The sequence below is a fragment of the Episyrphus balteatus genome, chromosome 4 (assembly GCF_945859705.1).
Source record: "Episyrphus balteatus chromosome 4, idEpiBalt1.1, whole genome shotgun sequence".
NCBI lineage: Eukaryota > Metazoa > Arthropoda > Insecta > Diptera > Syrphidae > Episyrphus > Episyrphus balteatus.
The window spans coordinates 78,804,876-78,823,424 of NC_079137.1; the positions used below are offsets into that span (position 1 = coordinate 78,804,876).

Genomic DNA, 18,549 nt, shown 5'->3' on the forward strand with positions numbered 1-18,549 from the left:
AGAAAAGCTCGTTTATTTTATTCTTTTGAAATCAAATTAATTGCCGTCGCACCCAAGAATAATCACACGGATCAGACGAATAAATGATTGCCATTTAATAAGTTCATACTATGCTTATACAACTGTTATAGTAGCTCTACTCTGTACATATACCATATAACTTATAGGTGGGTTACAAAGCAAGGTAAGGATATAACCTTTTTGCACAACCCTATTTGGCCTGGCATTAATTTTTATGTCAAAGACACAAAATGATATAAGGGTTTTGATATACCAATTTACTTGATTTTATATTATTCTACTACTTCTCTTCTGTTACTTTAATCTCCACCACCACCACCACCACCCTCATTTTTAAAGGGCGAAAGAATTAAGGTGAAATGATTTTTTTTTTTTTTTTTTTCTTGTTAGACATTTAAAAGTCCAATAATGGCAAAAGAGAAAATGTGTGAGAGAGAGAGAAAGAAAGAGTGTCATTTGGCACATCTGTGTAAAAATTTCGACAATACCAAACCAACACACCCTCGTTAGAGATTAGTTTTTGAAAAATGTTAAATAGAGTGTAATTTTGCATTAAACAAATTGGTTTTCAAGTGTAAAATTAATCTTGTGGACATCAAGCAGGGGTGGCATTTCATTTTCTAGCAGAGCAAATGAAGTTAAAAGTGATTGTAGAATATATTTTAAATCGAGTAATTTAAAAAGATTTGGAAAAGATTTCTTTTTTTTTTCCTTCGCATAAAAATAGACCTTTTTTCTCCTTTTTTAGTTTTGATGTTAATTAATAGATATCGAATGGCGCCCAATATAAGAGCAAACATTTGGGATTTGTACTTTAAGTGCATTTTTAGATGCAAACTTGTACTTCATTAATTAATTTTAATTAATGGGGACATCTACTTATAAGAGAAATACTTTGTTATATTCACATTTTTATGTTTAAAACTAAAAAATGGCGCCCAACAGAGGACATTTCTATACCACTTAATCCACTAATAACAATAAAATGGCGCCCAACGCAGCGCATGCAATGTTTTTGTTAATATATTTTAATATTTGTTATCTGAATATTCTGCTTTTACTTTATATTTGAGATGAATCTGAAACTAAACTAAAATCGCCTATCTATTTGGTGATTGAGGTGATTCTAGTACTCTCTTTTTAAATTTTTTTTTTAAGAATACCCAACTTCACGTAGATGGACTCCTATTATCGATATCTTGGCTCTTAATTAAAAAATTAATGACATATTTTTGCATAGCAAGAAGAGCTTTTGTGGCTTTAGATTTAGTTTACTTCATTAATCTATTACATTTTTTTTTACAATTTTATCTTATTTCCACAATTCTAACCGTTTTTCTTTAATTTGTATTTACTTTTAGATATAAACAAAGGATCCCCAATAGACTATAAAAGTGGTTCGGCTTGTTCAACGCCAACCAAAGAAACATTAAAAGGTTACGAACGCAGCGGCAATAGCTGCATGGGCCCCGTTTTACCCCCACGAAGTGTTATGGGCGGTATACCATCACATCATCATCATTATTCAGCACCAATGAATTTTCGAAAAGATTTAGCTGCACGTTGCTCAGCAAAGTGCATTGCAATTGTTTCAATATCAATTGTAGTGTCTTTGTTTGTTTTATTAATATTATTAACAGGTTTGTCAAACAACATTTTGTTCAATCAAAAAACTTTCTAAATTTACATTTTTTGTATGTATTCAGGCTTTGGTGTACTATCATGGTCACCATCATCTCCATGTACAGTTCTAGTCGGCAATGAGGCATCCGAAGTAACGGCAGCCAAAAGCACAAATACAGATTTATCGAAATTGCACAATACGGCGCGAGCATCTAAATCCGGACAACCAATAACAGTAACGGCAGCAACGTCATCGGCGTCACCATCGTCTTTCCAATCGACATCAGCGTCAGCGTTAGCACCGTCTTCATCAGCGTCATCGACGTCATCTTCATCGTCATCGTCTTCGTCGTCATCACTGGCGAACAGCAATAACGGAGGTAATTTTTTTACTTATATTTAACATTTTTTTTTTTAAATATATTTTGTGTGTGTCTCTGTCTGTCTGGTACTAACATAAAAAAAAAAAAAAATACTGGAATGTTTAAAACAAACAAAATTTAACACACAACTTTGTTGAAAAACTCATACATACACAAAACACACATAATACAAACTATTTAAAACTGTTATAAACACAATTTAACATACGATGACAGATCGAAAAACCAAACAGAACTTTCTTCGTTCTAATCGACGACAGGAGAATGTCAAACGTCTTAGCAGGAATAAACGTTATCGTCGTAATGTAGTAGATGAATATGGCCAAACTACCTCAATCGATGATGCTGCTGGCATCATCGACAGTAATAACGGTAACATCATCAACGTCAACCCCCGCCCATTTACCGTTGACAATAATTATGAATCTCGTCAAACTTCGAATACGTCGACGACGACGGCGAATAATGGCACAAAAGGCAAAAACGTATTAAATCTCAATTCAAAGTCTTCCTCTTTTGCTTCTCGTCGTCCTAGACATTCTCGTCATCACAGTAATGAATCAAAGGAGATGTTCTCCGATGCGGATGATGATGACGATGATGATGGTGATGGTACTGGTGATACCACCATCACAACCGCCACCGCATCGTCTGCCAACAACGTCGTCGTCGTTGTCAATGATGAAGTTGTCAAGGTATCAACCATTTTGCCATCCTCTACCAACGATGATGCTGCTGACTATGACGATTATAATGATCCACAAGTCGTCGTCGTTAAGAAGAATGTTGTCACCACCCGCCGCACCTACATTTCTAATAACTTGCAAGATTCACCAACGCGAAAGCCATCTTCACCACAACAAACGTCACCATCTACCACCGCTGAAATACCCCCGACAATTTTCGATGACAATCCATTAAACACCAATTTGATATCAGGTAGAAATTTTATTGATGATGGTAATAGTGATGATGATGATGGTGCGGGTGATGGTGCCATCAGCGATGAGCCTGACAACGCCGGCGATGGTGCTGCCATCAGTGGTGGTGGTGGTTACTATTCGTCGTTTTCATCCTCATACTCATCTGCATCATCATCATCATCATTATTTTCATTATCATCGTCATCTGCAACAACAATGAATTTGAATGATAAATTCAACGACAAATCGAAAAGTCTACACCATCATTTGATTGAGATAAATGACCAAACCAACGACGACGCCACTACTACAACTACTTCTAATGATTCCCTTGACGAGTTGTCGGACGCTATTGGTGATGATAATGTAAGCAAAACGGAATCCGATGACATCGATGAGTTGATGATGAGCGATGGTCTAATTCCAATTGACAAGAACTCGGCATTTATTTCCTATGACAATGTAGACAATGTTGACATTGTCAAATTGGAGAATGATCCAAGTTCTGAAGATGATTATTATAAAACCTTTAATAAGAATGCCATCGACGACAACAACAATGACGACGAAGAAAATGGTTTAATCGATATTGAACCAATGAAGTCAAACATAAAACCACAAATTATTGAACCACCAAAAAATGTCCCATCTGTTTTGACATTAAATCCTCAGAACATTGGCGGAAAGAGAATTCTTGTCAATTTGACAATTGGAACTGATGATGGCACTGGTACAGTTAATCATTCTGTTTACACCTTGCATGTGTCAGTGCCAGCTGAAGAAATTATTCAACAAAAACCAGCACTTCCAGCACCAGCTGAAATGAGAGATCCGTCAAGTTATTGTATGCCTGAACCACCGCCACGTATACCCGAATGTCCGTGTATATGTAAAGACCCTATTCTTCCGCCACCAATTGTTGTTGACTTTGACAATGACGAGAGCAATGATATCAATTTTATTGATGAGAATAAAAATATCATCTACGATAATAATAATAATTATAATCCCCAAATTATTCCTGATTCTCTTATTCCTTCTACTACAACTGTTTCTGTCCCGCTATCGAGTGAAGCTTTTACTACCACTACTATGGGACCGCCTGATTTGTCTGCATGTCCTGATTTTGGGCCGGTATTAATATTAGAAGGTGATTTGGTGAATAACAATTTAAATAATATATGTAAAAATAATCGAGCTTGTATAATATAAGCTTCTAATCTAACATTAAAATAAAAGTTATACATATTTTGGAAATTCATTTTGCCTGTCATCGTTTGCTAACTAACAAAATAAAGTTAATCATAATAACTTAAAGCTTTTCATCAATATAATAACAAAAGAATATTAATAAAGTTTAAAGTTAATTAAAATTAATTTTGAACTTCTTTTTAAAGTCATTTGGTTACATAGTGTAAGCCTCACCTTAGATCAATCAAGTGAAGTTTACGAAATTTGGCAGTATCTTTGCATAGTGCTGCCAGATTACCAAGACCTATTTTGGTAAGGTTAGGTTCGTTCACATTTATATCCGATTCCTATGTTTAGTTACCTGTGTTCACATTGGCCTAACTCCATCTATTCATTTTGACATTTACGTGTTGAATTCTAACTTGCACATCATGGCGAGAAAGAGATAGCAAGAAAAGACAGGAAATTTTAAACTAGTACAAAATCTTTGGATAAACAGAAATGTCAAAATGAGTATGACCAATGTGACCACCGTCTAATACCATCAAGTACCAATATATTTTGAAATCTGTCGAAATCATAAATGACAACTACCATATTTTTGCCTTTGGAAAATTCATGTTTGTTTCTATAAAGTATGTTTAAAATTACTCCAACATTTTCGTACTAAAGTCAGTTTCATTAAAGTGCAAATTTTGACATTTGTGAATTAAAGATACATAACTTAATGTACGCTGAAGAGTAATATTGCTGCCAAGAGCTGTGCAAACAAAAAATAAGTAAAACTGAGGTGTTCTGTTCACATATCTAGTCGAAAAGCTGAGTATAACAGTTATCTTTTAGCATAGCTATACATTTTTTCAGTTAACGGATGTTCTGCTATCAATTGCGTTTTGGCATGATATTACAGGGAACAAGGTTATATAAATGTGAACGCACCCATACCAAGATTTTACAGAATTGCCACTATTAGTTAATTTCGGATTTATGAGAATTATATTTTAAAGTAGCGTGACATTTGAAACAGCTATTTTTAAAATGATGTACAAATACTGTATACTGATGGCTTTTATCTCAAAATGAATTTCGAGAAGAGAGAAAAGGTATTTGACATCTGTCAAAATATAACTAAAATCAGATACTTCTTGTAAATGGATTCTTGAAACTTGTCGAAAGAAGATGCATGCGAAAGAGCTATAGAAGCTCAATAAATAAAATACCATAATCACCTACTTAGTTTATCTAGAGTTGACAAACCAATATGGTGATTTAGCTCGGGTTTAACTTTGAACAAGCAGTTAAGAACTAGGAACCTAAAAATCATGTTGAAATCTTTAACCTGGAAACCTTTGCGATCCACGAATGAACAAAGTTGATGTCAATAAAAAAGAAAACTTTTATAATACTTTATAACCTACTTAACAATATAATTAAAACACATACCAAACACCCTTGCTTGTCACATACTGTACCATAAATTCAACAAAAAAAAATACAATAATCACACTTACTTACTAATATCTCCCATCAACCAACTCTAACCAAATGAAAATCCCTTTTTTTTTTGTGTATGCTTCAAAATTTGTAGGTGCACGAACATTTCCAGCGCGCAGTTTCCCACCAGATGGCACGACATTCGGACAAATCACACTCGGCCAAAAGCTTACAAAGGAAATACAACCCTACAGCTATTGGAATATGCAATTCTATCAATCGGAACCGGCTTATGTTAAATTTGACTATAGCATACCGCGAGGTGCATCGATTGGAGTATATGGAAGACGTAACGCTTTGCCAACGCATACGCAATATCATTTCAAAGAAGTATTAAGTGGGTTTAGTGCGAGAACCCAACGTGCCACACATGTAAGTACTGATTGTTTTTTCTGTAAGCTTGTAATTTTGTTGTGTAGTTGAGTTGTTTTTATGCTATGGGGAGGTGAAAGTCGCTTAACTAGAGTAACCCTACTTTTTTGTATCAATCGAAAAAGTGGTAACTCTAGATTGTTTTTGCGTTCAACTTTGAGAAGCTTTTTGAGTCACTGTAGAACGTAGAAATAAAGAGTGACAAAAGCCTCCCCTTTGTACATATATATGTTATGCAAAATGGAAAAAATGTTACTAACCAAAACCCTTTTTCCTTTTTTTTCTTTCTTTTCTTTCAAATCCTTTGTCCCAAAACAAAAAATTACACAAAACTCCTCAAACTTTGCGTACCAAAAAAACACACTGATTCCGACAAAAACATACAAAAAACAATCGAAAAAAAAACACAGCTCTCGATAACGCGTGAGGTGACACGTTACATGGAACCCGGACATTGGTTCGTTTCACTATATAACGACGATGGTGATGTGCAAGAGGTCACATTCTATGCGGCCATTGCAGAGGATATGACACAAAATTGTCCAAATGGCTGTTCTGGCAATGGACAATGTTTGCTGGGTCATTGCCAATGCAATCCCGGTTTTGGAGGTGACGATTGCAGTGAGAGTGTTTGCCCTGTACTCTGCTCCCAGCATGGCGAGTACACTAATGGCGAATGCATTTGCAATCCAGGATGGAAGGGCAAAGAATGCTCCCTCAGGCATGATGAATGTGAAGTGGCCGACTGTAGTGGCCATGGGCATTGTGTGAGTGGCAAATGTCAATGTATGCGGGGCTACAAGGGGAAGTTCTGTGAAGAAGGTAGGTTTTTTCATATCTGTCTGTTTGTTTGTTTGATATGAATTTGCAGATTCAGAAACTGTACTTATATTTTTCGAAAAGGCATCATATTTTACTGTTTGTCTGTATGAGAGTTTTGGTCCTTGATGGTGCTCGCTGGGATACAATTAACCCTTGTCTCCTTTTTTTTTAACTTTTTCCAGTCGACTGCCCACATCCGACATGCTCGGCTCATGGTTTTTGTGCGGATGGTACCTGCATTTGTAAGAAAGGCTGGAAGGGTCCGGACTGTGCGACCATGGATCAAGATGCGTTACAGTGTCTGCCCGATTGTTCTGGACATGGAACGTTCGACTTGGACGCACAGACCTGCCATTGCCTGACGAAATGGAGTGGTGACGACTGTTCGAAGGAACTGTGTGACCTTGACTGTGGACAGCATGGACGTTGTGTTGGAGATGCATGCACTTGCGAGCCCGAATGGGGTGGAGAGTTTTGCAACACAAAGTTATGTGACAGTCGCTGCAATGAACATGGACAATGCAAGAATGGAACGTGTCTTTGTGTAACCGGGTGGAATGGCAAGCATTGTACAATTGAGGGCTGTCCATCGGGTTGTTCAAATCATGGACAGTGCAGGGCTGGCGGCGAGGGTCAGTGGGAATGTAGGTGCTATGAGGGCTGGGATGGACCAGATTGTGGCATTGCTCTCGAGCTCAACTGTGGTGACAGCAAGGACAACGACAAAGGTAGGATTGCTCGAAGGCATTTTCGAAAACTTTTTGAACCTTTTCCAACTGAATGTGTGGATTTTATGTTTTTGCTTTTTGTTTGTTTCTACAGACGGATTGGTTGACTGCGAAGACCCCGAGTGCTGTGCTAGCCATGTATGTAAAACATCCCAACTGTGTGTTTCAGCACCAAAGCCAATTGATGTTTTGCTGCGAAAGCAGCCCCCAGCCATAACAGCATCGTTCTTTGAACGAATGAAATTCCTGATTGATGAGAGTAGTTTGCAAAACTATGCTAAATTGGAGACTTTCAACGAGAGGTAAGAATTATGTTGCTTTGTTTTTTTAGTTTATTTATGTTTAATTTATTTTTTATAAACAAATTAAAGAAAGAAAAAAATTGTATAAAAACAAAAATTGGAAGATAATGAAAAAAATTATGATTATTTTGAGTTTTTTTTCGAATCAAAATTTAAGCAAAAAAAAAATGAAAATAGTAAAACAAAAAATTTTATATATAAATATATTATTTTTATTTTCCTTATTGTGCCCACGTCTTGGAAATGTCCCACCAAAAATGTCCAAAAAATAAAAAAATAATCCCAAAAATTCCTTTGTTTAAATGATACCTTTTCCCTCCGATAATAAAAATAAATCCTAAAAAAAAGAAACAAAAAAGAAATTCCCTTTTTGTTTAGAATTAGATCATAAATTATATGTATTTTATATTTGTAGAAAAAAAAATTATTATAACTAAGAAAATGTTGAGTAGAAAATAGGGGTTTTGGATATTGAAACGATCAATGCCTCGAAAAAAAATTAAAATCGATACCTGAAAACAGCCCGAACCAGTCAATTATGCTCTGAACTGACAACAATTAAATTTTTCTATTTAAAATGCCATATAAGAAGCTGTCAAACATAAAAAAATAATGTTGAAATCATTTTGACAGCTATCAAATTTGTAACTTATTTGTTCAGTTATAGCATGATCTCTTGCAGCTGAGATGATGCAATAGAAAAAAGTCTTCTTTTTCGAAGTCTTATACAAGTTTCGTTTTCGATTGCCATGCTGAGCTTGAAGTTCTTGTGTCAGCTATAAAAAATGACAATGTTGATTCCAATTAAAGAACTGTTATAATCACTTCCATTTCTTCTTTTGAGAAGAGCGAGATAGAACTGTGCTCTTTTTTGTATTTGTCTATAGATCAAAGTAAGTTATTGAACGATCTCTATCTTTCCTGTGTAGATACATATATAGAGCAAGATAGAACTATGCACAGGTACAGCTAATGTCATCTTTAATCAGGGCAGCCAAACTGTTATACTTTGTAGGGAATCCATTATTTACCGTTTTATAGAGAACAGTGTTGAAATGTCATTCCCTAGACACGAAAAGTGCTGCCACTTTTTTTTTAAAGCTCGATTTTATTTTTCAATTCTTTTAAAGTGCGAAAAATATAACAAATCTTACATAGCGACGAGTACATTGGATATGTCAATATGAACATTTGCTGTAAGGTGTTTTATCTATTAAACGAAATAAGTGATACATTTTTCTGTTAAATAAGCAATAGCCTACTACAGTTTTATACCTACCATTTAAAACTAGTACAATTCTTACATTCTAAATTTTTGAGCCACTTTCAATTAGAGGTGGTAAATTACTCATGCATAGATGATCAAGTTAATTTACTTCTACTTCTGTTCATGGTCATCTGCACGTGTGGATAGAAATCGCATTATTTTCATTGAAAATTGGAGGAAAGGTACTCAAGAGTAGTACTCTTCTGCATGTCAAAAAGCATTTGCACTCTCTTGTGCGATTATGCAGTAACGTCTTTGTGATGAATTTTGTACAAAAAAAAATCTGTTTTTTTAAAACCGTTTCAAATTTATTTCCTCTATCATAGAGCTAAAACTAGTGTTTTTGAACTGTCATTAGCCATGTTCTTTTGGAGTTGACAAAGAACTTACATTAGCTCCGTAGTAGTTCACTCATGAAAAGATCTACACAGAGAAAAATATGACCCGCTAAAAACTAACAGATTGTCATATTGTTTTACCGTCCATACATTTCATAAGGAAATCTTATTAAAATCAAGGATTAATAAGGTTTTTTTAAGGAGATTTCTTATTATTTTTATAGAGAAAATCTTATTAAAATTTGACTGAAAAGTTGATTTTTTTTGCAACTTAGCACTAGAACGAAAATCGCGATCAATATTTTCATGGCAGGTTGGTTCAGGTGGTAGGGTGGGCGACTAATGATTTGAAGTCTCCAGTTCGATTCCCAGCCTGGTCATCGTTTTTTTTATTTTTTTGCAGATTTTAAAACAATAAGGAAAACCCGATTGTTTTAATAAGGTTTCCTTCTTGGATGAAAACCATAGAGAGATCTTATTGTTTTTGTTCTATTTTATGTGGTCTATTTTTCTCTGTGTAGTACTACAATTAACACATGATCTTCTACTCAAAGAGATATGAATTTTTAGTTGTTGTACTAGATCTCTACTGACGAGTAAAAAACCTCCAATGGAACAGGGCGATTATATTAAGTTGAATGCTACTACCTAGTACCATCTTACATGCTGTTCTGGTGATAAAGTACTTATGTTAGGTATAGATTGCTATAATCTAGTACAATCTTAAATGCTCTTAATGCAAGTAGTAGAAAATTCAATTGATTTGCTTCAACGTGTGTTCCATTGAAATTGTTGTCGGTAGATTTTTGTAACTTAAGTCAGAAACGGGATCACAATTAGGTACAGGTTACAGGGTGTCTCTAGTTTCTTTCTTTAACTACTCGGGTCTGGTATTAATTTATGTATGCTTTGAAAAGTAACACAAAATTTGAAATAAAAATCCATGATATTTTAGGACTAATGTAGTTAGATTTTGTAAAAAAAAATAACTTCTACCAACCTTAACTTAAACTTAACAAACAACAAAAAAAAAAATAACTCAAGCATATTACAAAATTCTAATCCATTGTTCTATTTTTTTTCTTTCTCTTTCCCATAAATCACGCGCGCTAACTACTACTACTACTACTACTAACAAAATCATAACTAACTCTCGTTAACTTTTCATGTATTAATCGTTAATCGCTTAATTCTAACCCTAAAAATGTAATAAATTACATAAAACTAAAAATACTAAAAAATCCAAAACTAACAGCGTATTTTGGAATTATTTCAACGCAAGGTAAGAGCAACTGGTTGTTTGGTAAAAAGAAACAGTAATTTTAAATTTTAATTATTTTGTTTCTATATTTTTTTTTTTGAGAGAATGTCAATTTTTTGGTAAAATCTAACTTTATTATTTAATATTTATTTTATTTGAATTTAGTTTGTTGTGGTAAAAAAAAAGTAATAAACTTTTTATTCTTCTAAGATGATTAGAAGAAATTTAGCACTTTATTTGTTTCTAACTAAATTAATACTTTAATCTACTACTTTATTCTTTTAGTTTTTTGTAGTAGTGCATTATAAAATTTAACTGAAAACCGTTACGTATTTTTATTATATTGTTATAAAAAAAAAATACAGGGTGATACATTTTTTTATATTTTGAATTGTTAACGAAAAATCCATGCAACCTATCTAAGATTGGTTTGAAAAAAAAAAGTAAACAAACAAAAAAAAAAACAAAAACTTGGAAGGGTCGTAGGGCTAAAAAATTATTACAAAATAATCCTCTGTGTTAAAAATTTATAATTTTTGTGGCGTGTGAAAAAATCTTCATTTTATTGTTACACATTTTATTTAAAAAGTCCTTTACAGTATTCGTCTACTTTATTATTTTTTTGAATGTTTTCTTTTTTATAAAACAAAAAAGAAAAAAAGTTATTTTATATTTTTTTTTGTATAAGCTTTTAAAGTAGTTTTTAATTTTAAATAAATTAAAAATGTAATAAACTAATAAAATAATTCTATTACTTTTTTTTATTTAAACAGCCGATCAGCAGTTATACGTGGCAGAGTTGTCACCTCACTCGGTATGGGACTGGTTGGAGTAAGAGTTTCAACAACTACCCTACTTGAGGGTTTCACACTTACCCGTGACGATGGATGGTTTGATTTGATGGTAAATGGTGGCGGTGCGGTAACATTACAATTCGGCCGATCACCATTTCGGCCACAAAGTCGTATTGTTCAGGTTCCATGGAATGAAGTGGTTATTATAAATGTGGTAACTATGTCAATGTCAGATGAGAAGGCTCTGGCAACAGTGGCGCATACATGCTTCTCGCACGACTATGATGTTATGAAACCGGTTGTGTTGGCATCGTGGAAACATGGCTTCCAGGGAGCTTGTCCCGATAGAAGTGCTATATTGGCAGAGTCCCAGGTTATACAGGAATCTATACAAATTCCTGGGACAGGTTTGAATTTGGTTTATCATAGTTCAAGAGCTGCTGGTTATTTGTCAACCATTAAACTGCAACTTACTCCTGAAGTTATTCCACCAACATTGCATTTAATTCAGCTGAGAATAACAATCGAAGGAATATTGTTTGAGCGAGTTTTTGAAGCTGATCCTGGAATCAAATTTACCTATGCATGGAATCGTTTGAATATCTACCGCCAGAGGGTTTATGGAGTTACGACAGCTGTGGTTAAAGTAGGGTACCAGTACACAGACTGCAAAGATATTATTTGGGACATTCAGACAACCAAGTTGAGTGGACATGACATGTCGATCTCTGAAGTTGGAGGATGGAACTTGGATATTCATCATCGGTATAACTTCCATGAAGGAATCTTACAGAAGGGTGATGGGTCAAATATATACCTCAAACATAAACCAAGGGTTATATTGACAACTATGGGTGATGGCCACCAGAGGCCGTTAGAGTGCCCCGATTGTGATGGTATAGCTGTCAAACAGAGACTTTTAGCGCCAGTGGCTCTTGCTGCGTCTCCAGATGGAAGCTTGTTTGTCGGAGACTTCAATTACATTCGAAGAATAATGACAGATGGAACTATTAAGACAGTTGTCAAGCTAAATGCCACAAGGGTTTCTTATCGCTATCATATGGCTTTAAGTCCCCTCGATGGAACTTTATACATATCTGATCCTGAATCCCATCAGATCATTCGAGTAAAAGACACAAACAACTTCTCCAATCCCGAAAAGAACTGGGAACCAATTGTGGGTTCGGGAGAGAGATGCCTGCCAGGAGATGAAGCCCATTGTGGGGATGGTGCTCTGGCAAAGGATGCTAAACTAGCTTATCCAAAAGGTATTGCTATCTCAAGTGACAACACGCTCTACTTTGCTGATGGAACCAACATCCGTATGGTCGATCGGGACGGTATTGTGACAACTCTCATTGGCAATCACATGCATAAGTCTCATTGGAAACCGATTCCTTGTGAGGGCACCCTTAAACTTGAAGAAATGCACTTAAGATGGCCGACAGAACTTGCGGTAAATCCTTTGGACAGTACCTTGCATATCATTGATGATCACATGATCTTAAGAATGACTCCAGATGGACGAGTTCGAGTGATCTCAGGACGTCCATTACACTGTGCCACAGCAACTACTGTCTATGACACTGATCTGGCAACTCATGCAACTCTCGTCATGCCTCAGAGTATAGCTTTTGGACCAATGGGAGATCTTTTTGTTGCCGAGTCTGATTCACAGAGGATCAACAGAGTTCGAGTGATCGGAACTGATGGTCGGATAGCACCATTCGCTGGCGCAGAATCCAAGTGCAATTGTTTGGAAAGAGGTTGTGATTGCTTTGAAGCTGATCATTATTTGGCAACCAGTGCCAAGTTTAATACGATCGCTGCATTGGGAGTGACTCCTGATGGTTATGTGCATATCGCTGATCAAGCAAATTACAGAATACGTTCGGTTATGTCAAGCATTCCAGAGGCAAGTGTATCAAGGGAATATGAGATTTATGCACCTGATATGCAAGAAATTTATATATTCAATCGTTTCGGACAGCATGTGGCAACTAGAAATATTCTGACAGGAGAGACAACCTACTCCTTTACTTATAACGTGAACACGTCTAATGGAAAGCTGTCAACTGTCACCGATGCTGCAGGAAACAAAGTATTCCTCTTGAGAGACTACACTTCTCAAGTTAACTCCATTGAAAACACCAAAGGTCAGAAGTGTCGTTTAAGAATGACAAGAATGAAAATGCTCCATGAACTCAGTACCCCTGATAACTACAATGTGACATTTGAATATCATGGACCAACGGGACTTCTTAAAACTAAACTTGACTCAACCGGAAGATCATATGTCTACAATTACGATGAATTCGGTCGTTTGACATCAGCTGTCACTCCAACTGGTCGTGTCATTGATCTCACTTTCGATCTTAGTGTAAAGGGTGCCCAAGTTAAGGTCTCAGAAAACTCACAAAAGGAGATCTCAATGTTGATTCAGGGTTCTACTGTGATGGTCAAAAATAGTGAAGCTGAATCAAAGACAACTATCGAAATGGACGGAAGCACTACAAGTCTGACTCCATGGGGCCATACCGTAGAAATGGAAGTGATGCCTTATGCTATTCTTGCTGAGATCAATCCACTTATTGGCGAAAGCTATCCAGTTCCAGCGAAACAGAGAACCGAGATCAATGGAGATCTGGCGAATCGATTTGAATGGAGGTACTTCGTTAGGCGCTTACAAGGTGGCAAGGGTGGTAAAGGTCCAAAACCAGTTTCCCAGGTTGGACGTAAACTTCGTGTCAATGGTGACAATGTTTTGACTTTGGAATATGATCGTGATACATCATCGGTTGTTGTGTTTGTTGATGATAAACAGGAACTCCTTAATGTTACTTATGATCGCACAGCTCGACCAGTCTCGTTCAAACCACAATCGGGAGACTATGCTGATGTGGATCTGGAGTATGATAGATTTGGACGATTGGTCTCATGGAAATGGGGAACCCTACAAGAAGCCTACACATTTGACAGAAGTGGAAGACTCAATGAAATCAAATATGGTGATGGTTCATCAATGGTATATGCCTTCAAAGACATGTTTGGTAGCCTGCCTCTTAAAGTTACGACCCCAAGACGTTCTGATTACCTCTTGCAATACGATGATGCTGGAGCATTGCAATCTTTGACAACACCTCGCGGTCATATTCACTCGTTCTCACTTCAGACATCACTCGGGTTCTTCAAATATCAATACTTTTCACCTATCAACAGGCATCCGTTCGAAATTCTATACAACGATGAGGGACAGATTTTGGCCAAGATACATCCACACCAATCTGGCAAAGTGGCTTTCGTTCAAGACTTTGCCGGAAGACTTGAAACAATCCTCGCAGGACTCTCTTCCACTCACTACACCTACCAAGAGACAACTTCGTTGATTAAGATTGTCGAAGTTCAAGAACCAGGCTTTGAATTGCGAAGAGAGTTCAAATACCATGCAGGAATATTGAAAGATGAAAAACTCAAGTTTGGTTCAAAGAACTCTCTGGCATCGTCCCACTATAAGTATTCATACGATGGCAATGCCCGATTAAGTGGAATCGAAATGAGCATTGATGACAAAGATCTTCCAATGACACGTTATAAATACAGTCAAAACCTGGGTCAGTTAGAAGTTGTTCAAGATCTGAAGATCACTCGAAATGCCTTCAACCGAACTGTTATACAAGATTCTGCTAAACAATTCTTCACCATTACTGATTTTGACCAACATGGAAGGGTTAAGAGTGTTTTGATCAACATCAAGTCTTTCGATGTCTTCCGTTTAGAACTCGATTATGATCTTCGAAATCGAATTAAATCTCAGAAAACCACATTTGGCAGATCAACATCATTTGACAAGATTAACTATAACGCCGATGGGCATGTTATTGAGGTTATGGGCACAAATAACTGGAAATTCTTGTACGATGAAAATGGCAACACTGTCGGAGTTGTCGATCAAGGCGAAAAAACTAACCTGGGTTACGATATTGGTGATCGTGTTATACAAGTCGGTGATGTAGAGTTCAATAATTATGATGCCCGGGGTTATGTAGTTCGACGGGGAGAACAAAAGTACCGTTATAACAATCGCGGTCAACTAATTCATGCTTTCGAACGAGATCGTTTCCAAGTTTGGTACTACTATGACGATCGTGGTCGTCTGGTAGCATGGCATGATAGCAAGGGAAATGTCACTCAGTATTTCTACTCTAATCCAAAGACACCAAGCTTGATCACACAAATGCACTTCCCAAAACTTGCAAAAACCCTGAAATTCTTCTATGACGATCGAGATCTATTGGTCGCCATTGAAAATGCCGAACAACGATTCTATGTTGCAACCGATCAAAATGGAAGTCCACTGGCATTCTTCGATCTTAATGGCACAATTGTGAAAGAAGTTAAACGAACTCCATTCGGCAAAGTTATCAAAGACACAAACCCTGATTTCTATGTACCTGTTGATTTCCATGGCGGATTGTTAGATCCCAGCACAAAACTAGTCTACACTGAAGGCCGGCACTATGATCCGACAGTTGGTCAATGGATGACACCAACATGGGAAACTCTAGCAACTGATATGAGCCTTCCAACCGATGTATTCATTTATAGATTCCACAATAACGATCCAATTAATCCAAACGATCCACAAAGATATATGATCGATCTTGAATCCTGGCTAGAGCTATTCGGCTATGATTTGAAGAAAATGCAAAGCAGTAAATATACAAAAGAAGACCACTATATCCCACAAGCTACAATCAAATCAGCTTCATTGGCGCCCGACTTTGGTGTCATTTCCGGTCTAGAATGCATCGTTCAAAAGATCGATGAAAAATTTAGCGATTTTGACTTTGTACCAAAACCACTTCTCAAAATGGAACCTAAAACACGAAATCTACTTCCAAGAGTCTCATACCGACGAGGTGTATTCGGCGAGGGTGTTCTACTCTCCCGGATAGCTGGCCGTGCAATGGTCAGTGTTGTCGATGGCAGTAATAGTGTCGTTCAAGATGTTGTCTCGTCAGTGTTCAACAATTCGTTCTTCCTCGATTTGCACTTTAGTATTCACGATCAGGATGTCTTCTATTTTGTAAAAGACAATGTCCTGAAGCTTCGCGATGACAAAGAAGAACTTCAACGACTTGGCGGTATGTTTAATATTTCGGCACATGAGATCACCGATCATGGTGGTGCTGCTGCCAAAGAACTACGACTTCATGGACCTGATGCCGTGGTAATAATCAAATACGGCGTCGATCCTGAACAAGAACGCCATCGAATTCTGAAGCACGCTCATAAGCGAGCTGTTGAACGGGCCTGGGAACTTGAGAAGCAATTAGTCGCTGCTGGGTTCCAAGGCCGTGGTGATTGGACCGAAGAAGAGAAAGAAGAACTCGTCTCGCATGGTGATGTTGATGGCTGGATTGGCATTGACATTCACAGCATCCATAAGTACCCTCAACTTGCCGATGATCCTGGCAATGTGGCGTTCCAGCGTGACGCTAAGAGAAAGAGAAGAAAAACCAATACCGGAAGTCATCGAACGAAACAGCGAAAAGCAGCATCAACATCAACAGCTACGTCGTGAGACGGAGATGATTACTACTAAGGAGCGAAACATTTTTCTTTTACACACAAACACACTCAAAGAACACACATACATAGTAAAAAAAAAAATCGCCCTGAACTATAAATAAATTATAAAATAATAAAAAAAATAAAAAAAAAATTAGACGCCCCACACCAGCGCCATCTATTGATAGATGGCAACACTGATGTATCTGGGGCAAATAGTTTTGTATAAAGTGAAAAAGTATCTAAGTAGTATATATATATATATATATCGTTTATAAGCTTGCTCTCTATCTATCTTTCTTTGTAATATATGAGATATTAAAAAAACTCTATTCTATCTATTCTTTATATATATATTATATTATTTTTTATTAAAATTATTTTTGTTTCATTTAAAAATTAAAAAAAAAAAAAAAGTTTTTTTTAATTAAACAAAAAAAAATACAAAAAAAAAATGAAAAATTTACAAATTGTGATATATTTCTATACATGAGCTCGAGATGATGTTATAATTTTTCAAAATATAAATGTTTTTTAAATAAGTTGTATGTTTTTTTTTTATATTTGATTTTTTTTATATTGGTTATTTTTTTTCATATAGTAGAATCTAAAAAAAAAATAATGAACGAAAACTTTCACACTCACTCCTGGATGAAGCAAAATAAATAAAAACTCACAAAAAAAATTGCATAAAATATATCAATAAATTAAAACAGAAAAGAAAAAAAGAAAACAATAAAGCCGTGTAAATTTAGTTATTAAACAAATAAATAAATTAAAAAAAAAAAAAAAACTTTAAAAAACCAAGCCATCTTCACACATAATTGTGTAAACTGTAATTTAAAATAAAACAAAAAAAAAATATTTAAATAAATGCAAAAAAACATTTAATATAAAAAAATATATTAAATGATGTAGTAACTATGTTAAACAAAAATAAAAAATTAATTAGTTTTAAGTATAAATAAAATGAAAAATGCAAAAAAAAAAAAACAAATAAATCTCTATTAATATTATTGTAATTGAATATCTAGTGTTGCCAGTTTGTAAGGAAAGAAAGAAAAACCATGAGAAGTAAAATAAAAAAATAAAAAGTGAAAAATGAAAAATTTTGTAAAATATATTTTCCTAGCTTCTAAGAAATAACAATAAAAAAAATAATAATAAAAATAAATAAAAATAATAAAAACTTGTAGTCTATAGGTATTGTGTTAGTAATTTTATTTAAATATTAAAAATTAAAAAAATATAAATAAAAATTGAATGGCTAAAAGGAGGAAGCAAACAATAATAAAAAAAAACAACATTTTTTTAACTATTAAAAAAAAAGTAAAAATTATTACCAAACCATATGACTGATTTGAAGAGCATTGAAATCAATTTCTGATTTGATACAAAAATGTCTTTCGAACAAAAAATAAAATAAATTTAAAATAAAAATAAAATGAAAAACAACGTA

General features: G+C 35.3%; 1 protein-coding gene across 7 annotated transcripts in view; it reads left to right on the forward strand.

Moving 5' to 3' along the window:
• Window positions 1-18,091, forward strand: part of LOC129917979 (teneurin-m) — a 666,088-nt gene extending 647,997 nt beyond the window's left edge. For 6 of the 7 annotated variants that reach the window (XM_055998249.1, XM_055998248.1, XM_055998251.1 and 3 more), the window contains 8 exons: window positions 1,383-1,661; window positions 1,728-2,024; window positions 5,730-6,007; window positions 6,418-6,829; window positions 7,012-7,557; window positions 7,652-7,859; window positions 10,720-10,746; window positions 11,499-18,091. In XM_055998249.1, coding sequence (XP_055854224.1) covers window positions 1,383-1,661; window positions 1,728-2,024; window positions 5,730-6,007; window positions 6,418-6,829; window positions 7,012-7,557; window positions 7,652-7,859; window positions 10,720-10,746; window positions 11,499-17,103 — 7,652 coding nt within the window. In that variant the 3' untranslated portion in view covers window positions 17,104-18,091. The remainder of the gene's footprint in view (window positions 1-1,382; window positions 1,662-1,727; window positions 2,025-5,729; window positions 6,008-6,417; window positions 6,830-7,011; window positions 7,558-7,651; window positions 7,860-10,719; window positions 10,747-11,498) is intronic. The other variant, XM_055998250.1, reaches the window with a different exon arrangement.
• The last annotated feature ends 458 nt before the right edge of the window (window positions 18,092-18,549 follow it).